At 40.2% G+C, this 20,337-nt stretch overlaps 1 protein-coding gene across 1 annotated transcript; it reads right to left on the minus strand.

Annotated features, from left to right (window-relative positions):
• Nucleotides 1–6,327: 6,327 nt before the first annotated feature.
• On the minus strand, nucleotides 6,328–19,655 carry poglut3 (protein O-glucosyltransferase 3). Its single transcript, XM_088339218.1, has 6 exons — nucleotides 19,319–19,655; nucleotides 17,246–17,443; nucleotides 13,015–13,298; nucleotides 10,881–11,091; nucleotides 7,612–7,808; nucleotides 6,328–7,538 (listed from the first exon to the last, which is right to left on the minus strand). The coding sequence occupies exons 1-6, from the start codon at nucleotides 19,551–19,553 to the stop codon at nucleotides 7,098–7,100; spliced, it is 1,566 nt and encodes a 521-aa protein (XP_088195344.1). The 5' UTR covers nucleotides 19,554–19,655; the 3' UTR covers nucleotides 6,328–7,097.
• Between the last annotated feature and the right edge of the window lie 682 nt (nucleotides 19,656–20,337).

Here is a 20,337-nt window from a genome sequence, read left to right on the forward strand (position 1 = left end):
AGAGAAACAACCTGTGATTTTACAATAAACTACAGATCTTACCCGTGATGCGTTTTCCTCAAGAATAAAAAAAAATGGTGTAGAATACTCTCACCAAAAATTGGGATGACTTCTCGGAAGCAAAGGCATTCTGGGCTGGATTCCTTGGTGTTGAAAAACTAGACTCAGAGTAGCAACTTTCAAGTATTTAAAGAAAAAACTAGATGTTTTTTTTCATTGGTGCACCAAAAGTTTGACATCCAAGTACGTAGTTTTTAGCTTAAGTGATCTTAAATTGATAGACGCTAATTGTATCACTATACTGATTCTGAGAAAAAAACTGAGAAAAAGGGTCTCCATGGGTGTATGTACCCAGCTATTTTTATCTGGGATTGGGCTTGGTAATGCTTAAATTGCTTGCATTCTCTGATGTCTAATTGGAGCAAAACACATTGACTTTGAATTTACAGATTGACATTTGAAAAGCACAATAAGGTCCAAAAACATCTTCACCACAATCAGTCTTCTATAAAAAGGATTAGAGACCTCTACTTCCTGGGACTTTTCCTGTCTTTAGCAATGAAGATTAAAAAAAAAAAAATCACAGAGGCAAACATTGAAGAGAGATTAGAAGAGCCCCCCCAAAAATTATTAAATTATTATTTACAAAGTATTAGCAGTGTCTTAAACTCATGACAAAAGGTTACCGGACACCAGGGCAGACAACTCTGAAAAGTTGCCTGCCGCATTTTTCACAACTCGAAACACAATAAGACGACTAATCGCTAAAAAAACCATTGCCGCAAAGTATGAAGGATTGATAATCAGAATATATAACAGCACAACACTGTAAATTTAAGTTTATTATAAATCTACTTATAACATTCATTGCATGTATAAGACATCACTGTTTTCCATCTGCCATTAGGATGTACCTGTATTTACTCATCTTCATTCATGCAATGTTTGCGTTGCGTCATCTGCTACAAGCAACGTGAACTCCTCTTTCCACGATGCTTTTAATGTACGTTTACGTTTTGTAGCGTCATCAATTTTGTTAGCTTCTTTTGAATCTTTCTTCTGGGGCTGACGTTTTGGCTTGATTCCTAACCACTTATCCATTTTTCTTGTGTTCTCTGTGCGTCCACTTTGGAAAATGATATGCAAAGGCACGACCTTATAGGCTCGAGAAAGTCCGGAAGCACGGAGTTATTTAATGCAGGCTTCTGATTGACTGCGGAGTATGCAAATTGCCAAACGAACCGAAATTACGAAATTTGCAAACCGAACGAAGATTTCGAAATCGGAATAAAGCAAACGTTTCATTTGAAAAAAAATATACATTTTTTTTCTTGAGAAAGTTGTCAGCCACCCGGGCGGAGACGTTTTGAAAAGTCTTACGCCCGACGTAAAACGTCCGGGCAGACGTTATTTCTGACACTGGTATTAGGTCGGAAATGCATAATAGAGAGGATGTGGAATGTCAAATCGAGTTGGGTCATTTTAGTTTCTCTTTAAATTGACAACACAATTGAAATTGATGTTGATGTTCATAGGCAACTCTGTCGCTGAATAAGAATAAAATCCTTCACATTTAGTGAGCAGTGTATTTGATTAACAAATGTGTATTTTTTTTTGTTTCAAAGGCCAGAATCTGATACAGTTAGTGGAGCATGGGGTTGTTTTGCATAAAAAACTCAATTTAGAAAAACAGTATACCAAATAGTGAATGGTACTACACTTGACCCATTTTGGATAATTTAAACCAACTGTTTTGAAGCTGGTTTCATGTTCCGGTGCGAGCGAGAATCCATAAACACAAAATAAGATCTAAGAAAGCGATTTATTTACAGAAAAGGATGTTTTCCTGAAAAAGACAAACTTTCCTTGAATCTAGTCATCAAAGTAATCAAAGTTAGATGAAAATAGGCTTATGACACATACCTGTTACAGAATCTAAGACCACAAACTATCTTAAACCAATCAAAAGTTCAAGTGACTAAAGATATACTGGTATACTCACCTATATTGGGCGACCAGACCACAAATTAACAGGTTTTAATCAAAGCTTGGCATGGTGGCAGTTAGCAATATTTAAAGATAATAATCCAGCAAAGCAGTGTAAACTAATAGTGTTCTTATACACTCCCTAGAAATCTTATTTACATCACTTCACATTCACAGAACATGATAAATGTAGTTTTGTAGAATCACGTGCAATCTTCCTTAAATGATGACAATGTAGACTTTTCTAAAAATATTTTTAAAAACGAATGTACTCCGAGGGGTAGTACACCCAAACACCTTTGAGAACCTCTATTCTACAATTGCCTGGAGCCAGTATGTTAAAGTCAGCAGAGAAAAAATAGGAATGACCAACAACCCCTCAGGTATCATCACAGATATCACCATCAACCACCAAGAGCTTGAACCTCTTACCAAATTAAGAAAAAAAATTGTTGTAACATCAGAAGAGTGGTCTGAAGCAGAAATCATGGCCAGGATAGTTGAAAACAAATCCACAATTGGCAGACTAAAACCCATATTGAGGGACAAGGACAAACCAGCGACACCAAAGATCAGAATCATGCAAGCGCTGGTTTCTTCCATCTGCCTCTACACTTGTAAGACATGGACTTTTACAGCAAAGCTGGAAAGAAAAATCCAGGCCATGGAGATGCGATGCTACAAATAACTTCTGGGTATAGCTATAAAAGCCCCGTGACAAATGTAACAAATGTAATGTAAATGCAAAACACATATCAGAAGGCACATTGGACCCATTGGACAAAGAACTGCTGTCAACTGTGCACAGACAAAAACTGGGCATGTCACAAGATCATCAGGACTGGCCAAGATTATTATTCTCCAGGGCACAGCCCAAAGGGGCAGAGTGAGGAAGTCAGAAAAATAACTGGGCCAACAACATCAAAGAATGGACTGGTGCCAAATATGCTATAATCCAAACTCAGGCCAGGAACCATCAGCAGTGGAGAGAGCTGTCCAGAGTCCTCAGTGGTGCCCTGACAACCCAGGCGATTCAGGGATCTGTGAATCGTGATCCAGGAACCTTACACCTATTGCTTATCGCCGACGCATAGACATAAGACTTATTTGAACCAACTTCCTCGCTGTGCGCATCGAGCATTACATTCTTTTCCTGTTTCTATGCAATAAATCTATTTTGCTTCATTCTTCTCACCAAGAAAACACCAATGATACATCTTTTGGATACAGTACACCTTTTAAATCAAACAAACGGAGTCAGAATAATTCTGTTTCATGTTAATTTATTAGTATTTAGTTTGACCATGGATACTCTCCATTACACATATATAGGAATGACTTTCAGTTCGAATTAAATTTTTTGGGGGGGGGAGTGTGCAATCTACCATCGCCTCAGGTGATGATCAACTGTTTGCATACAAATGACAATTGTATAACCACAACATTGCTAATATTTACACTGAGGGACACATTTCAAGTCTCATTTCGCTGAATAAATTAAAGGAACAATGTCTATTATTAGAACAATAGATTATCGCTGAGAATTAGTGCTAAAATCGGAAGGAAGAATGCAAATTACGGAGACTCAAACTGATTAAAAAGCATAATTTTATTTATCTTTTTTGCACAGCCCTTTTGATGCTTTTGGGTACCCGTAATAGCAAGATAGTGGAAAATTATACCAGCTCCCTTCAGCTAAACATTATGTTATGTGAAGTAAATGCTAAAATTGCAGACCTTCAAGTAATTTTAAAAATATATGTTCAATGGCAGATTTTTTTTTTGTAATGAATGAAGTTTGTTTACCAACTAGGAGGCGCTAAGTAATACACAATGTCCTTTTAATGCTACTTGCTTAAATCACTTTCACTAAGACAACTAGTATTGCCGGTATTTCGGTTAATCAAACGAGAGCAAAAATCCGATATACGTCTTATTCCGATTTGGAGTAGTCTAACTAAAATGGTTAGATTTGTCCTTTGATTTTCCAATTGATTGAGTTTAATCACTTGTGTGCATTAATGCACATGCACAGTTTACCTAATCCGGTAAGCAAAACACCGCAGGGACTTGTAGCTGAGGGACAAATTATGCACACAAATTTCGGCTTACTTGTTAAAGAAAAAGCCTGATTTGTTTGAGTTGATTTCTCTGGAACATTTTCAATTTATTTTTTTAAATTGTATACTAGTCTGTTTAAGTAATTATTATTATCCTATCAGTGCCAGGTAAGCTGTATGAAAGAGTCTTGATAGAGAGAGTGAGAGGAAGAATGGATGAGGTGGTGATGGAGGAGCAGAATGGTTTCAGGAAAGGAAGAGGATGTGTGGATCAGGTGTTTGCAGTAAAACAGGTGTGTGAGAAATATTTTGCAAAAGGTAAGGATGTTTATTTGGCTTTCATTGACTTGGAAAAGGCGAATGACAGAGTTGATAGAGAGGCACTGTGGCAGGTGATGGTAATGTATGGAGTGGGTTGAAAGTTGTTGGAAGCATTGAAGAGTTTTTATGTGAACAGCAGAGCATGTGTAAGAGAAGGGAGTGAGACAAGTGAGTGGTTCCCTGTGTTGACTGGTGTGAGACAGGGTAGTGTGACGGCACCATGGCTGTTTAATGTGTACATGGAAGGTGTGGTGAAAGAGGTAAATGCAAGAGTATTTGGCAGAGGTGTAGAGATGATGGATAACAGTGGAACGGTGTGGCAGGTAAGTCTGTTGTTGTTTGCAGATGAAACAGCGCTTGTGGCTGATTCAGAGGAAATATTGAGAAGGTTGGTAATGGAGATTGGAAGCGTATGTGATAGGCGTAAGTTATGTGTGAATATTGGGAAGAGTAAGGTGATGAAGTGTTCACGTGATGGAGTGGGCATGGCGTTGGAAATAAGGTTGAAGGGACAGGTACTGGAAGAAGTTGAAAGCTTTGGGTACTTGGGTTGTGATGTGGCTGCAGTTGGTGGAATAGAGTGCGAGGTATTGCACAGAGTGAATCAAGGAGGCAAGGTTTTGGGTGCTCTGAAGAGAGAGATGAGCAAGAGTATCAGTACGGATTGGCAAAGGGTACTATATGAGAGCCTGATTGTGCCGACTGTGTTGTATGGTGCAGAGACTTGGAGCCTAAACGCAGATTTGAAAAGTAAATTAAATGTTTTTTAGATGAAGTGTTTGAGGAGTATGTTAGGAGTGACAAGATTGGATAGGTTGAGAAAGGAAATTGTGAGGGACAGAACTGGAGTAGTAGTGGAACTGAGCAAGCGTGTGGATAAGAGAGTACTCGGTTGGTTTGGACATATGGAGAGGAGCGAATGTTGAAGAAGATCTACAGAGCAGAAGTAAATGGAAGGAGACCAAGAGGAAGGCCGTGATTGACGTGGATGGATGGTGTTATGAGTGTACGGCAGGAAAGGGGTCTAAATCTAGTGGAAGCTAGAGCTCTTGTTGGTGATAGGAATGAGTGGAGGGGTGTTGTAAAAAGATAGTGGGATCCGTGAGATGCGTCAGGGGTAAACCAGTGAAAGCTGTCATGTCCTGCTGTTAAACTAAACTGTGTGTTGTGTCACCCTGACCCGAGTGACATGGCCGCTTTCTTGTGTCCGGTTTCATCCGGAGGGACGAAAGCACGACCAACTTAGGTGCCGAGGTGCTTGTTTGGGTGTTTGGGCATTTGGGTTTGCCATGGTCCAAAAATGTTTAGGTGTGTTTATGTTATGCTTTCGCTACTTTTTCCCTTATTTTAATTTCTTTGTTTTTGTATGTGTTTGTCTTGCTGTTGGGCACCCATCTTGAGGGATATGACCAGGGTAGGATTATTATTAGGGTGGTCCTTATTTTTCGACTTTTAAAATTTCATGCTCTGACCCCTTGAATATGTTCCAATATATACAAAACGTAATTAGGCAAAGTTTCATCAAAATCAAAGGATATTTAGAGGTCGCTCAAGGCCTCTGAAATTTTGGTATGAAAAATAAGGATTTTTCGCACATTATATCAGACCTAGTGTACAAAGTTACTTGTAACTTTTCTTGTGTTACAATTATAAGCAATGGACTGAAATTGGATGTTCTAAAACGCCGTACACATAGGGTTAAGATTTCCGTTTTTTCTCGAAAATTGCCAAAATTTTACCATTTTGGGAAATTTCAAAGTCGTTGAGCTACCTCTAAATATTATCCAAATTGTTCAAAATTGCATACAGTGTGTTTTTATCGATAAAAGAACATATGCGGGGGGTCAGAGCCCAATATTTCAAAAAAAAAAAATTCGACCCCCATTAAGGACCACCCTATTATCCTGGAGTGCCACGTCCAATCTCGTTGTAAACAATGACAATTAGGACTATTCTAATTGTATTTTCTGCCCCCACGCAGAAAATGACAGTTGTATACATGCATATACTGTATAAGGTAAGTTCTTGCTTCTGGCAAGCCGCCTAGAAGCCCAACATGTAAACAGGCAGTACTGTACACAGCAATGGAGCGAGGAGCAAACAAACACTGTACTTTGTTGATTGTGGTGAGTAAGATGAGCAAAATAATCCTTTATTTAAAGTCAAAAGTTACACACGGAAACGTTTATCTGGGTAAGAAATGTCATTCGTGGTGCGCCTCTTCTGATAGGGTTATTTGCAAACGCCCTGTATACGGGGTTATGTGTTAAAAAAAACATGAAAACTGGAAAAGTTCACAAATAAATTAATCCAAACGTCGCAATGACAAGTCAAGACCTAATTCCAACTGACTGCTGTTCACAGATTTATTTTTACATTTTACAATTTTAATGAGTTAGAAATTTCGAAGAAAAACTGTAAATGTTTCCAGCGTGCTAGAAATGAGGTAGAATATCTCAAAATTTAGGTCTGGAAGAGAAAACATGTTGGTAAGTATTGACAGTTAAGCACAAAAATATTTCTCATACAATGAATAGAGCATTTTCTTCAAAATGACTACTGCCGTAATGATACACAAAAACAAATGTAAACACAGTCAGGATGAAAAATAACAATCAAATTGGGGAGTTTGTGTTTGAAAAATCTCATACTGCTGTTACTGTAACCTCAATTCTCACATGTTGCCACTTTTAAAACGCAAGGTTTGATTGCATGGCTGTTGAAGGTCCATCATAGTTCATCTTTGGCAAACTTTTCTCCTGTGCTGCTCTCACGATGACATTTACACCCGTTTTCGTGTTCGTCGGAATGAGGCACGGCCTCCATATCTGGATGGCGGCTCGGCTGGCCCGATTGCCGCCGGCTGTACGTCATCAGCACTCGGAAGTAATAGCAGTAGATTCTGCCGGGTTGCAGCAGTTGACGGGCTATGGCCTGGCCAGCCGTGGCAATTTTTTGCGACTCTGCATCATTCTCTTGGGCCCATTTGATTTTTTGCAACAGGTCAGACAGGTTTCTATTGAATGGAATGTAGTGGGTGCCAGCTTCCAGACTACTATAAAAATGTTCATAGTAGTGCGAGTCCTGCTTCAGAACTAGACTGTTACCAAGCATCAGGTAAGGAAACCGGTATGCCGCCACAGTACCGTCCACATTCACCTGGTACTTGTACTGTGGAGGATAAAATTGAGCCGAGAAGAAACTCAAATGCTTACCTTTCTGGTTCTAGCAATTTACTGCTCACCTTAAAGAAATCAAAGAATCCAACGAGGGCCGCTTTGCCAACTTGCTTCTCTCGATCCCTGAAAAAGAACCACCCCGTGATGCCGGCATCCAGAAGTTCTGGATGTTTCTTGGACAGAGCAACCAGCTGGAGACGTTCTTCTCGGCTGTCCCGACCGCGGAAAAAGGCCCGATCCGTTTTGTTTGCCCAGGAGGGACCTGAAAGTCATAGATTTTATCTGGTGTAAATCTTTGCTTGTTTTTTTTGTAAACCCCAGTTTTTTTCCTCCCAGTTTGAGTTCTATCAGACTAAACAATACCTGAGCAAACAATTTGAGATTGCTTCCTTTTCTTTCTGAGAGCACAAATATAAGGAGGAATAACAGACGGTCGTTATAAATGCTTTCAGGTTAAAAATATTACGTTTTTTAACACACGTCACAAATGGAAAATAACAAAAACAAAACATTCTTGATTATATTTGCTATGGGTACCACATTAATCATTAATTTGCATTGTGTAGTGAACCATAATGTGCATAAAATCACTATACAAAGTAGAAAACTATGCTTACAAGTAGCGGGAAAGAAAATATCAGTTGAACATGACAGAATGAAAAGCTGACAGAAACACCAAACTAAAATAGAGGTTGCACACTTGTTAAGTCTCACGATCTGGTCGGGAGACTACCGCTTTGGCTATGATTCTCCTGCCTACCGATCTGAAAGCAACATCTACCGATTTCTAAAAATGTCTTTTTTGGGTCACCGAAATTTTTATGTGAACAAAGTTTTGCCGATTAAAATGTAGCCAAATTATCCATAGTCTTTATCAGCGTCTTTTTCGCCATTCTGCACCTGAAAAACCTTTGATCGAGACTCGGCAATCATAATCTCGAACTCCACGTGATCTCATTCCTTCGATAGCAGCAGACAAATAAGAGTGCTACATATGACTATGTTAAAGAACACCAGAAAATTTAGAATAATTAAACATTGTAATAATCACATGTAAACATAAAATAACAATAAAGTAGATTGAAAAACGAGTTTTATTGTTGTCTTTTCAAATAATAATAATAATAATAATAATCGCGTTGAAAAAAAAATCTCCCGATTTCCCATTTCTGAAACTTAACATGTATGAGGTTCTATTATTTCCACCCTAAAAACTGCAGCCTTTACTCTACAACATTGTCTCGCCTTGATACAAGCTGGGTAAAGGCAATCGTCTGAGCCAGGAGGCATCAGAACCATCATCATTCTTCTAAACCTGCAGATAAACTAATAACTTCAATCAGTGTTGGTGGAGGGGAAACTTTCATCAACATGCAATATAGAAGTCCCTAAGTTCCTGGGTTGGCAATGAAGATTGCTTTTATTTTGAATTCAAGCCACATAATCGTGGTCCACGCATGCTTCAACTGCCTGGTTTGTCGGGGGACCAGTGAGGACACAGCTCTAGACAGCCACATAATACCGCCTTCCGTTTGGGATAACAAGATATAATATATGTTAGGGTTAGGGTTAGTAGTGAGGCGTAAGTAGTTGGTCGTAATGAAATGCAATCTAAATAATACTACTATATTTTAAGATGAACATTTTCTGATCATCTGTAAAAACCCTTCCCCCATTAACACATTTTCATATGTGTTCTTTGCAAAGTTAAGAAAACATCAAGAGAATAAACTTGACCAGTGGCTGAACTGAAGATGTTGGAGTTATCCGGTTTATGCATTACAGCAGCACAAAGACCAATGCACTGAATTCATCATGGAGATCCATTCTGCAAAGCCAGTGTGACCAAATTCATGTAAGACTTAAATAAAGAAGCTGAAATTGCTGGGATCATATCAGGAGCAGACACAATGTGTTCAGTTAGGCTCTGTATGACCACAGTAAATTCTGGACAATAAGCCGCTACTTTTTGCGCACTCTGGTAGTCGAAGAGGGAAATCAAATACATAAATAGTGAAAAGAACTACAGTATGTATTTAAACAACATAAAACAGGAGCAAATCGGGAGGTTTGACAGTACTCTATTTAATGTTTACAGCGTGCTCACGATATTTAAAACTTTTCACCTAGAAAACAAGTCCACAATGTATACATACGAACTGAACCGCAGTGGAAGTTAGCCATCAGAAATGCTTTTGTTCTCTTTTCGTTGTAAGAGAGCAAAATAGAATGAAAAATGAGAAGGACAGAAAAGAAAGATAGAAAAGAAAAAGCAGGAAAAACAGACAGAAAATAAGGAGACAGAAATAGAAACCAAAAAAATACGCCTGTGAAGCCCTTTGAGACTCTTTGTGATTAAGAGCTATACAAATAAACATGACTTGACTTGACTATCATCAGTCATTGTCAGGTTGCAGGAATTTCCTTTAATCATAGAGGAACGAAGACAAGCGAATGCAATTTTGTCCGTTACTGTGGCAACCACAGATGCCAATAGCACAAAAACTATGTTTGTGTCGCAATCTCCACAGTATGGTTGTCCTTGCGTCGTCTGGAAATATAGGGCTTTTATTTTATGGAATGCAGTCCTCATTTGCGTTTTCTTTTGGCATAGTAGTTAGATATGTGCTCGTTTTCCTAACCGCTCCAGTAGTCTCCAACGCAAATGATAACATGATCCGAAAACTCATGTGTAAACAACTTGCAGTAGAGCTGAAAATGGCTTGAGGTGTACAGGGGTACGGCGCAGTTGGTGTAGACGCCAAATTGCCTATGCGCCAGATCTACTTATGCCTGCATCTTAAAATCCTTTGCGGCTTCCATAAAGACAAAATTGAATTTGTCTGCTTTGTAGTCCAGAGTTCAGGGTCCATTCGTCTTTTCCCCCTGATGTCTGATGAAATGAAATGATTTGCATTTAAATAGAGCTTTTCAAGTCAATGACTACCCAAAGCGCTTTACAATGTGCTCCACATTTCCCAATAGCGGCCTTGTATTGCAGCCATGTAAGACGCTAACCTGCTTGTTGGGGGTATTAGGGGTTCAGTGTCTTACCCAAGGACACTTCGACATGTAACACGGACGAGCCGGGATCCGAACTGGGATCCCTTGATCCCAAGACAAGTGCTCTACCACCTGAGCTACTGCCGCCCCAGATTGAGTGGATACATGCTAATCTGATCATCTCAAGTTTGCAAGAAAGTGATCTATGTGAAATATAGCTCAGAATGTGACAATGGACCAAATTCTAATAGGAATTGTTTGAAAGTGTGCACAGCAAAAAAGATAAATCAACATTTAGACCACATATTCCTTCCACTCCTGAGGGTTTTACCTGTGTTGCCTTGAACGGAGAGCAGGTCATTAGTAACGCCTCGAATGCTCTCCAAAGTGGAACGAGTGACCTCGTAGGTAGGGAGGACAATATCTCGTGTGTCCTCAGACCCACACCAGGACAGGACCGGAATAGGACTCGCGTCAGCTGGCCTCGTCTCCAATGGCCAGTCACCGACATTGAGGAAAAACTCCACGTCGGGTACCCTCACCTTTCACAATTGGGGATTACACATCCATTCGGTTATCAAACCATTAAAAGGCTTTTCTTCAACACATTCAGTCCCATAACGTATACATATGTTTTCGGAAGCATTGTCTCTGAGTGCCAAAATGTAAAAACATGTTTTTTTGTTGTCGTTTTATTTTACAAACTATGCTAAAAGCTTTGGCGCTGCTGATCAGTAAGTATCAAGCCTCTGGGAATGATTAAAATATGATAAATAACCATTCGATGGCAGGAATGACTTTGATCAGATCTTTGTTCACACATCGAGGAGCCCCACTTCCTCGTGATGCTTTGTTTTCTCTATCCAGCCATTGAGAGTGTGCAGAGGGCTCCTCCTGAATGACCAAAACCATGTGATCACCTCACTGTAAACATCGGGTGCTCAAAAGTTCTTGCAGCGTTCATGCACAAGTTCCCTTTTTTGGGGAAAAAAAATGTTATTTGGCAAGCAGAGTGCCCTTGTGTTTATGGAAAGGATTTAGATATTGAGGGTATTACAAATGCAAAAGAAAAAAGGAAAAAAAAATTAAAAAAATCACCCAAGTGAAAGTTTTGTTCAAAATGCACTCTTTCACAAAAAGTTTTCTTGGAAACGAGTATTTTCAAGAAACTAAGCAATGCTTACCTGTTGTTAATTAAACAATGGTCAAATCTAGTCGTAAAAGTTACTTTTTTCCGATGAAAAATGAGGTTTCAAGCTTTCTTTTAACATGTCCATTGCCTCTATAGCTACAGAGCTCAATTTTCATTGCTATATTGATGTCCCTCCAGTACTGCAACAATATTAGCATTGCTACCAGTACCTGAGACAATTTGGATCAGAGTCAAAATGGGTAGGACGAGATTATATATATTAACTATCTACCCTGGTCACATCCCTCGAGAGGGATGACTAACAGCAAGACAAACACATACAAAAACAAAGAAAAATAAAAAAGGGGGAAAAATAGCAAAAAACACAGACAAACTTTTTGGACCATGGCCAACCGAAATGCCCAAACACCCAAACAAGTTAAGCACCTCTGTACCAAAGTTGGTTAAGCTTTCATCCCTCCAAATGAAACCAGACACAAGAAAGCCGCCATGACACTTGGGTCAAGGTGGCACAACACACTCTTCTGTTCAACAGCAGGGCCCGACAGATTTAGCTGGTTTACCCCTGCCGCATCATACAGGTGCCCTGCCCATCCCTTATAACGCGTCCAAACATCCCACTATCCTTTGACAGCACCTCTCCACTCATTCCTATCACCAACAAGAGAACAAGCTTCCACTAAATTTAAACTTCTTTCCTGCAGTGCACTCATGACACCATCCATCCACGTCAATCGCGGCCTTCCTCTTGGTCTCCTTCCATTTACTTCTGCTCTGTAGATACTCTTCAACATTCGCTCCTCATCCATCCTCTCCATGTGTCCTAACCATCCGAGTACTCTCTTATACACGCACTTGCTCAGTTCCACTACTACTCCAGTTCTGTCTCTCACAATTTCATTTCTCAATCCATCCAATCTTGTCACTCCTAACATACTCCTCAAAAACATTTAATTTCCTTCTCAAATCTGCGTTCAGTCTCCAAGTCTCTGCACCATACAACACAGTCGGCACAATCACACTCACATACAGTCCCCTCTTAACATCCATACCATACTCTTGTTGCTCATCACTCTCCTCAGAGCACCCAAAACCTTGCTTCCTTGATTCACTCTGTGGAGTACCTCACACTCCATTCCACCAACTGCAAGGACAAGATTAGTCTGACAAAAAAGAAGGATTTTTTCCCCACCCATACAAAAGTTGTTCTTTGGAGTACACAATTTGAAACGATCAAAACATGCATAAAAAAATGGGAAAACTTTTAAGTTGACAGGTATGGATAGCGAGTGGAGGGATTTGAAATCTCTACCTTCCTCGTCAGGGATAGCAGCATCTCGTCAGAAAACATCTTGAAGTCGGTGTATTTTCCCAGTGTTCGGCGGAACAGACGATTGTTGATGATGGCGTAGTGAATGACGCCTCCTCTGTTGGCAAATCTCTGAGGGCCCTGGTCTCTGAGATTCTGCAGGTTGATGCTCGGAAAGGATTTAAAGTCCGCCTCGATTTGAGGCTCGTCGGGTGGACATTGCATGATGTTCTGCCAAGTGGCGGCGTCAGGTTCAGGACACTCGCAGTACTCGTGATAGAGAGGACCTACACATTCAGAAATTGATTTACTTTTACAGATTTTACAGCAGTTCAGTTCTTTTGGCAAGTTCATATTTGCAACACTTCAATCTGGTTTGACAATGCAGACAATAATGCAGTCAAACAATCATGATTTCAAGTAAAATTGTGTTGTACTGTGTACTGAAAGCAAAACAAATGCTCCCACTGGCCGCTAGAGAGCAGTGTTGAATTTGAATAGTGAGGTGAGTGGGTTCACGTGTAAAACTGCATGCACTCAACTGTTAAAAAAAAAACAGATAACACATTCAATGCCATTGTTTCTTAATAAACGAGTTTAGAAAAGGTCTTTTGTTATTTGTAATTATAATCTCACTCTCTTTCCCTTCTCTCCCTCTCCTCTCACACTCTCTCTCCCAGAATCATACCCCCCTTCTCTCTCTCTCTTTCTCTCTCTCTCTAACTCATCCCCCCTCTCTCTCTCTGTGATTCATCCCCCTCTCTCTATCTCTCTCTCTCTCTCTGACTCATCCCCCCTCTCTCATATATATATATATATATATATATATATATATATATATATATATATATATATACTGGACTGTCTCAGAAAATTAGAATATTGTGATAAAGTTCTTTATTTTCTGTAATGCAATTAAAAAAACAAAAATGTCATACATTCTGGATTCATTACACATCAACTGAACTATTTCAAGCCTTTTATTATTTTAATATTGCTGAATTTGGCTTACAGCTTAAGAAAACTCAAAAATCCTATCTCAAAATATTAGAATATCATGAAAAAGTATACAAGTAGGCTATTCAACTAATCACCTGAATCGTCTAATTAACTCGAAACACCTTGCGAGGGTTTCCTGAGCCTTAAAAACACTCAGCTTGGTTCAGTAAACTAAATCACAAGTATGGGGAAGACTCCTGATCTGACTGCTGTCCAGAGGACCATCATTGATTCCCTCCATCAGGAGGGTAAGACACAAAAATAAATTTCTCAAAGAGCAGGCTGTTCACAGAGTGCAGTTTCAAAGCATATCCACAAAAAGTCTGTTGGAAGGGAAAAATGTGGCCGGAAACGCTGCACAACCAAGAGAGATGACCGCAGCCTTAACAAAATTGTGAAGAAGAGCCGCTTCCAGAATTTGAGGGAGCTTCAAAGACAGTGGGCTGAAGCTGGAGTCCAGGTATCAAAAGCCACAGTTCACAGACGTGTCCGGGAAATGGGCTACAATAGCCGTATTCCCATGGTCAAGCCACTTCTGAACTCAAGACAACGGAAGAAGCGTCTGACTTGGGCTATGGAGAAGAAGCACTGGACAGTTGCAGAGTGGTCCAAAGTCCTCTTTTCAGACGAAAGCAAGTTTTGCATTTCATTTGGAAGTCAAGGCGCCAGAGTCTGGAGAAAGGCTGGAGAGGAGCAAAATCCAAGTTGCTTGAAATCCAGTGTGAAGTTCCCACAGTCAGCAATGGTTTGGGGAGCCATGTCAGCTGCTGGTGTTGGTCCACTGTGTTTTATCAAGTCCAGAGTAAATGCAACTGTGTACCAAGAGATTTTAGAGCACTACATGCTTCCATCTGCTGAAAAGCTCTATGGAGATGAGGATTTCATTTTCCAGCATGATCTGGCACCTACCCACAGTGCCAAAACCACCAGTAACTGGTGCACTGACCATGGCATCACTGTCCTTGATTGGCCTGCTAATTCCCCTGACCTGAACCCCATCGAGAATTTGTGGGGTATAGTTAAGAAGAAGATGAAAGACACCAGACCTACAAATGCAAATGAGCTGAAGGCCGCTATCGAAGCATCCTGGGCATCAATAACACCTCAGCAATGCCACAGGCTGATTGCCTCCATGCCACGCCGGATTGATGCAGTAATCCGTGCAAAAGGATTCCTAACCAAGTACTGAGTGCATCAATGGACATTTTCAAATGTTTGATTTAGTTTTGCTGTTATAAAATTATTTTTTTACTTGGTCTGAGGAAGTATTCTAATATTTTGAGATAGGATTTTTGAGTTTTTTTCAGCTGTAAGCCAAAATCAGCAATATTAAATAATAAAAGGCTTGAAATAGTTCAGTTGATGTGTAATGAATCCAGAATGTATGACATTTTTGTTTTTTTAATTGCATTACAGAAAATAAAGAACTTTATCACAATATTCAAATTTTCTGAGACAGTCCAGTATATATATATATAGGGCAGCACGGCGGCGCAGTGGTTAGCGCATGTGCGGCACAGTTCATGTCTTGGGAACCTCCTGCGTGGGTTCAAATCCAGCTCCAGACTTCCTGTGCGGAGTTTGTATGTTCTCCCCGTGCTTGCGTGGGTTTCCTCCGGGCACTCCGGTTTCCTCCCACATTCCAAAAACATGCATTTTCAGGTGAATTGGCAGGTCCAAATTGTCCCTAGGTGTGAATGAGCGAGTGAGTTGTCTGTCCCCGTGTGCCCTGCGATTGGCTGGCAACCAGTTCAGGGTGTCCCCTGCCCACTGCCCGATGATTGCTGGAATGGGCTCCAGCACCCCCGCGACCCTACTGAGGATAAGCGGTGTAGCTAATGAGATGAGAAGATATATATATATATATATATATATATATATATATATATATATATATATGAATTATTATTATTATTTTACTTTAGAAAATAAGCAAGTGTAACTGGTTCGTTGTAATATTGTAATAACACTGCGCCAACTACCTCATCATTCTTTCTCCCTTTTTCTGGTCACTATTCATTCGCCTGCCAATTAAAAGCTAATATACCCCAAAAATATATTCTAAAAAGGAAGAGATAGATCAAGCTATTTATTTTTCATTAACTTGCCTGTTATTTGCATTTTAGAGCTCCCAACAGCTTTATCTGTTGCATTGTTCGATGTTTTTTGAGAGTATGATAAAATAAAATTTAAATCAGTGTCTTATAATATTAAAGTCAGTTTATTATCAAATAACTAGTTGTTTTATCTATTTTCATTGTTTCCGTTTTTGGCCAAACCTTTCGCATTTTTTTATCTTGGTTTCAACCCCTTTTTTCCTTATTTAGGTGCATCCCTAATGTAAATGATTATTTTGGATCGGTCCGCAAACTCAAATTCTGATCTCAATCGGACTAATCAATATACCGTAAATTCTGGACTATAAGCCGCTACTTTTTCCCCTAACTTTCAACCCTGCGGCTTATTCAGTGATGCGGCCAATTTATGTAGTTTTTCTAATGGCCGCCAGCGGCGCTCGAATGTTGCTACCATTAACTGCCCTGTCACAGCCGCCATTTGGGATGAAAGCTATATTATTATTATTGAAGCTTTGAAAACTCTCTCGGTGTACCGTCTTTCTTTGTAAATATGTGCAACCCATGTATAATATGTATTTGCAATTGTATATTTTTGTAATGTATTTATTTTAGACACTTATTCTGATATGTTTTGCACGGGTGAACGAAAAATGAGGGGCGGAACAAATGCGGGGCGCCGAGTTTAAGTGGGGACCGCAAAGGTGAGGGACAAACAAGGAAAGAAGAGGGGATAAAAAGTTGATTAAAGAAAAAGGAGTTGCGTGAGTAAATGTGTTCATCTGATATATTTTTCCCACCCTTACCTTTGGAAATATACACTTTTTTCCTTGGATTACTTTCAACGGGACCCCGGACTCTGCAGGTCTGCATCAAACCTTAAATATAATTTTCCGTTCATTTTGCTGGCTGAGATTTTTGGACTGTGGATTTTAATGAAGGACATTTAGTTTCAATCGCGAGACTTGAAGTCGGGTTTGGGCTAATTTTGTGTTTGTGTTACATGTTTAAATGTGGGCGCATGCGGCTTATATACAGGTGCGGCTTGTGTAGGTACAAAATCGGTTTTCCTCTTAAAATGTGGTGGCTGCGGCTTATAATTAGGTGCGCTCTATAGTCCGGAATTTACGGTACAATGTCCCAGCGGATGCCAAACTCACCTGGGACGATGTAGGGTGATTTGGCGACAGGATCTTCATGGTGGAAGATCTCAACTTTGAGGCCTGTTGGTACTGTAGTGTACAAGCGGTACCTCACCAGGAAAGATCCATCTCCTCTGTCCAAAAGAGGGGGTACGTGGATGCGGATGCGCTCCTTCTTCTCCAGTGATGTTATCTTCACTTTGAATGTGTCCTTACCTACACAGAAACAGTAAATCATTCTCATTCAAGGTAAGAATAAGGTAGATGAATTTGGTTCATTCCATATTAAGTATAAAAAGAAAATGAGATGTCAGAAATTGATACAAAGCAGACTTAGATGACGAGGACCCTAAAAGAACAAATTGTGGTTTTCAACCTTTTTTTTGGGGGGGATCTACTAGACTTGAAATATTAAAGTTATTTAAGACCCAAATTGGCGTTACATGAAGGCATTCCAGGAAATTTTGCTTCATCACGGAAGATCAAATGTCCAAATCATGGCCCGAGGGCCATATATGGGCCGCCACGTTATTATATGTGGCCTGCGAGACAAAGCTTGGAGAAGCAAAAGAGAAAAGTGAGCTGCAAAACGTCAAACAATAACTTGCCGTTTTTAATATGTCCACTGGATGTTGCCAAAGCACCCACTGTAGCTGTATTTGCTGACTACCATTTATCAACCAGAGAACACCCATCTCAATATTATTGTATTAAAAATAAAAGTCACTGACGCACTGTTTAGGGAATACAACAAATACAACCTTGAAAACAATAGTATCTGGGTGTATTTGCAGAAGTTTAAAGAAGATATGAAATCTAACACTAAAGTTCCTATATTATATTTCTATATAAGGTAATCTTTTATATAAAGCAGAAAGACAGCCTTTTGAGGCTTCTGGGTATATATTAGCAAAATTATGCGATCTCCCTCAAGGTAAGGCTTACGTTATATATATTTCTCGAAGTACAAGTATTCAAAAAGAAAAAAGCATGTTCATACAATGGTTCATGTTTTTTTGTTTATTCATTCAAATCAGTATTGTTTTTTTTTAATGAATGAAGTGTTGTTTAACCACTAGGCACTAAATAATACACGCTGTCCCTTTAAGTAAAAGCGCCTTGCAATCCTCTGGGTTACTTGCCTAAGAGAAAACTGTCATAGATAGTATGAAAATTGTAAACATTTGAAAGAAACTGATTTAAAGGGAATAAATAATAAGCAAAAATACATAATTATATAGGCAGCACGGCGGGGCAGTGGTTAGCGCGTGTGCGGCACAGTTTTAAGGTTTTGGGAACCTCCTGTGTGGGTTCAAATCCAGCTACCGGACTTCCTGTGCGGAGTTTGTATGTTCTCTCCGTGCTTGCGTGGGTTTCCTCCGGGCACTCCGGTTTCCTCCCACATTCCAAAGACATGCATTTCAGGTGGATTGGCCGGTCCAAAATGTCCCTAGGTGTGAATGAGCGCGAGTTGTCTGTCCCTGTGTGCCCTGTGATTGGCTGGCAACCAGTTCAGGGTGTCCCCTGCCCACTGCCCGATGATTGCTGGGATGGGCTCCAGCACCCCCGCGACCCTACTGAGGATAAGCGGTGCAGCTAATGAGATGAGATGAGACATAATCATATAGGCAGCACGGAGGGCAGTGGTTAGCGTGTGTGCGGCACAGTTCTGAGGTCATGGGATCGAACCTCCTGTGTGGAGTTTGCATGTTCTCCCCGTCCTTACGTGGGTTTCCTCCTGGCACTCCGGTTTCCTCCCACATTCCAAAAACATCCAAATTGTCCCTAGGTGTGAATGAGCGAGCGAATTGTCTGTCTCTGTGAGCCCTGCGACTGGCTGGCAACCAGTTCAGGGTGTCCCCTGCCCGAAGACAGCTGGGATGGGCTCCAGCACCCCTGCGACCCTACTGAGGATAAGCAGTGCGTATAATTGTAGATAATGGGTGGATGAATAGTCTACTTTTTACTTTACGTGCCTTCACGTACCCCCATTTGTACCGAATCAGTGCAAGGCACTAAAGCCCAGAAAGAATGCCTGTAATGAATGAATGCAACTTACATTTGTATATATTAAAATGAGGGAAATTTTACCTGCTGATGAACTCAGATTTTCTCCTTTGAAATCGACCGCTTGGATGAAAAAGTAGCGAACGGGCAACACGACATCAGGGTGAAGTCCTGGACCCCAGATGAGACAATTCTTTGGGTTAATCCCTTCGCAGTTAGTAACTACAACTTGTAAACCAATAAATACAGCGAAGGCCAGTTGGAGACACGGTAACGCGGGGTTAGTGAAAAGGGGTGCGTCTATTTTGCGTTTTAGCATCTTGTAACTTAGTCGGGAGACAGTTTTAACATTTCACAGAAAACTTTTACGAGTAGGGTGACATGTTGGCTCAGATAGACACACCTCCTAAATGGTGATGCATTCAGGTTACCTCGGACATCATTATTTCACATGTCTCATTTTAAATTCCAAATGGCATGTTTTTCTCATCCTTTTTTGAGCCAAAACACACTTTTTTACATGAAAAAAAAATCTCGAAAATGTTTGAAAATTAATCCCCGGTACAGTCTCATATTCTTTTAAAAATCTTCAATCATCTTCATGTCTAAATATGATGGAAGCTAGAGCTCTTGTTGGTGATAGAAAGGAGTGGAGAGGTGTTGTGAAAGGATAGTGGGATTGTATACGCGCTCTTAAGGATGGGCTGAGCACCCGTATGATGCGGCAGGGGTAAACCAGTGAAAGCTGTCGGGCCCTGCTGTTGAACAAAAGAGTGTGTTGTGTCACCCTGACCCGAGTGACATGGCCGCTTTCTGGTGCCCCGTTTCATCTGGAGGGACGAAAGCATGACCAACTTAGGTGCCGAGGTGCCTAACTTGTTTGGGTGTTTGAGCAATTGGGTTGGCCATAGTCCCAAAAATTTTGTGTGTGTTTTTTCGCTATTTTTTTTCCCTTTTATTTTCTTTGTTATTGTATGTGTTTGTTTTGTTGTCGGTCACCCCTCTTGAGGGATATGACCAAGGTAGATAGATAGATAGATCCTTATGTCAGGTCAAGTCATATTTCTTTGTGTAACGTGTGAAATAATAACTTTTGTTTTGTT

This window comes from Urocampus carinirostris, chromosome 7, assembly GCF_059441175.1.
Source record: "Urocampus carinirostris isolate Australia breed hairy pipefish chromosome 7, RoL_Ucar_1.0, whole genome shotgun sequence".
Classification (NCBI taxonomy): domain Eukaryota; kingdom Metazoa; phylum Chordata; class Actinopteri; order Syngnathiformes; family Syngnathidae; genus Urocampus; species Urocampus carinirostris.

What these genes read in the sequence shown, in the direction of transcription:
- poglut3 (XM_088339218.1), bottom strand. Translation starts at nt 19,553, where the DNA reads ATGCTAAAACGCAAAATAGACGCACCCCTTTTCACTAACCCCGCGTTA. An exon ending in AAATCTGAGTTCATCAGCAG is followed by an intron (nt 17,444 to 19,318) that starts GTAAAATTTCCC and finishes GTTTCTGTGTAG; the next exon opens with GTAAGGACACATTCAAAGTG. An exon ending in CTCCGTTCAAGGCAACACAG is followed by an intron (nt 7,809 to 10,880) that starts GTAAAACCCTCA and finishes TATGACTTTCAG; the next exon opens with GTCCCTCCTGGGCAAACAAA.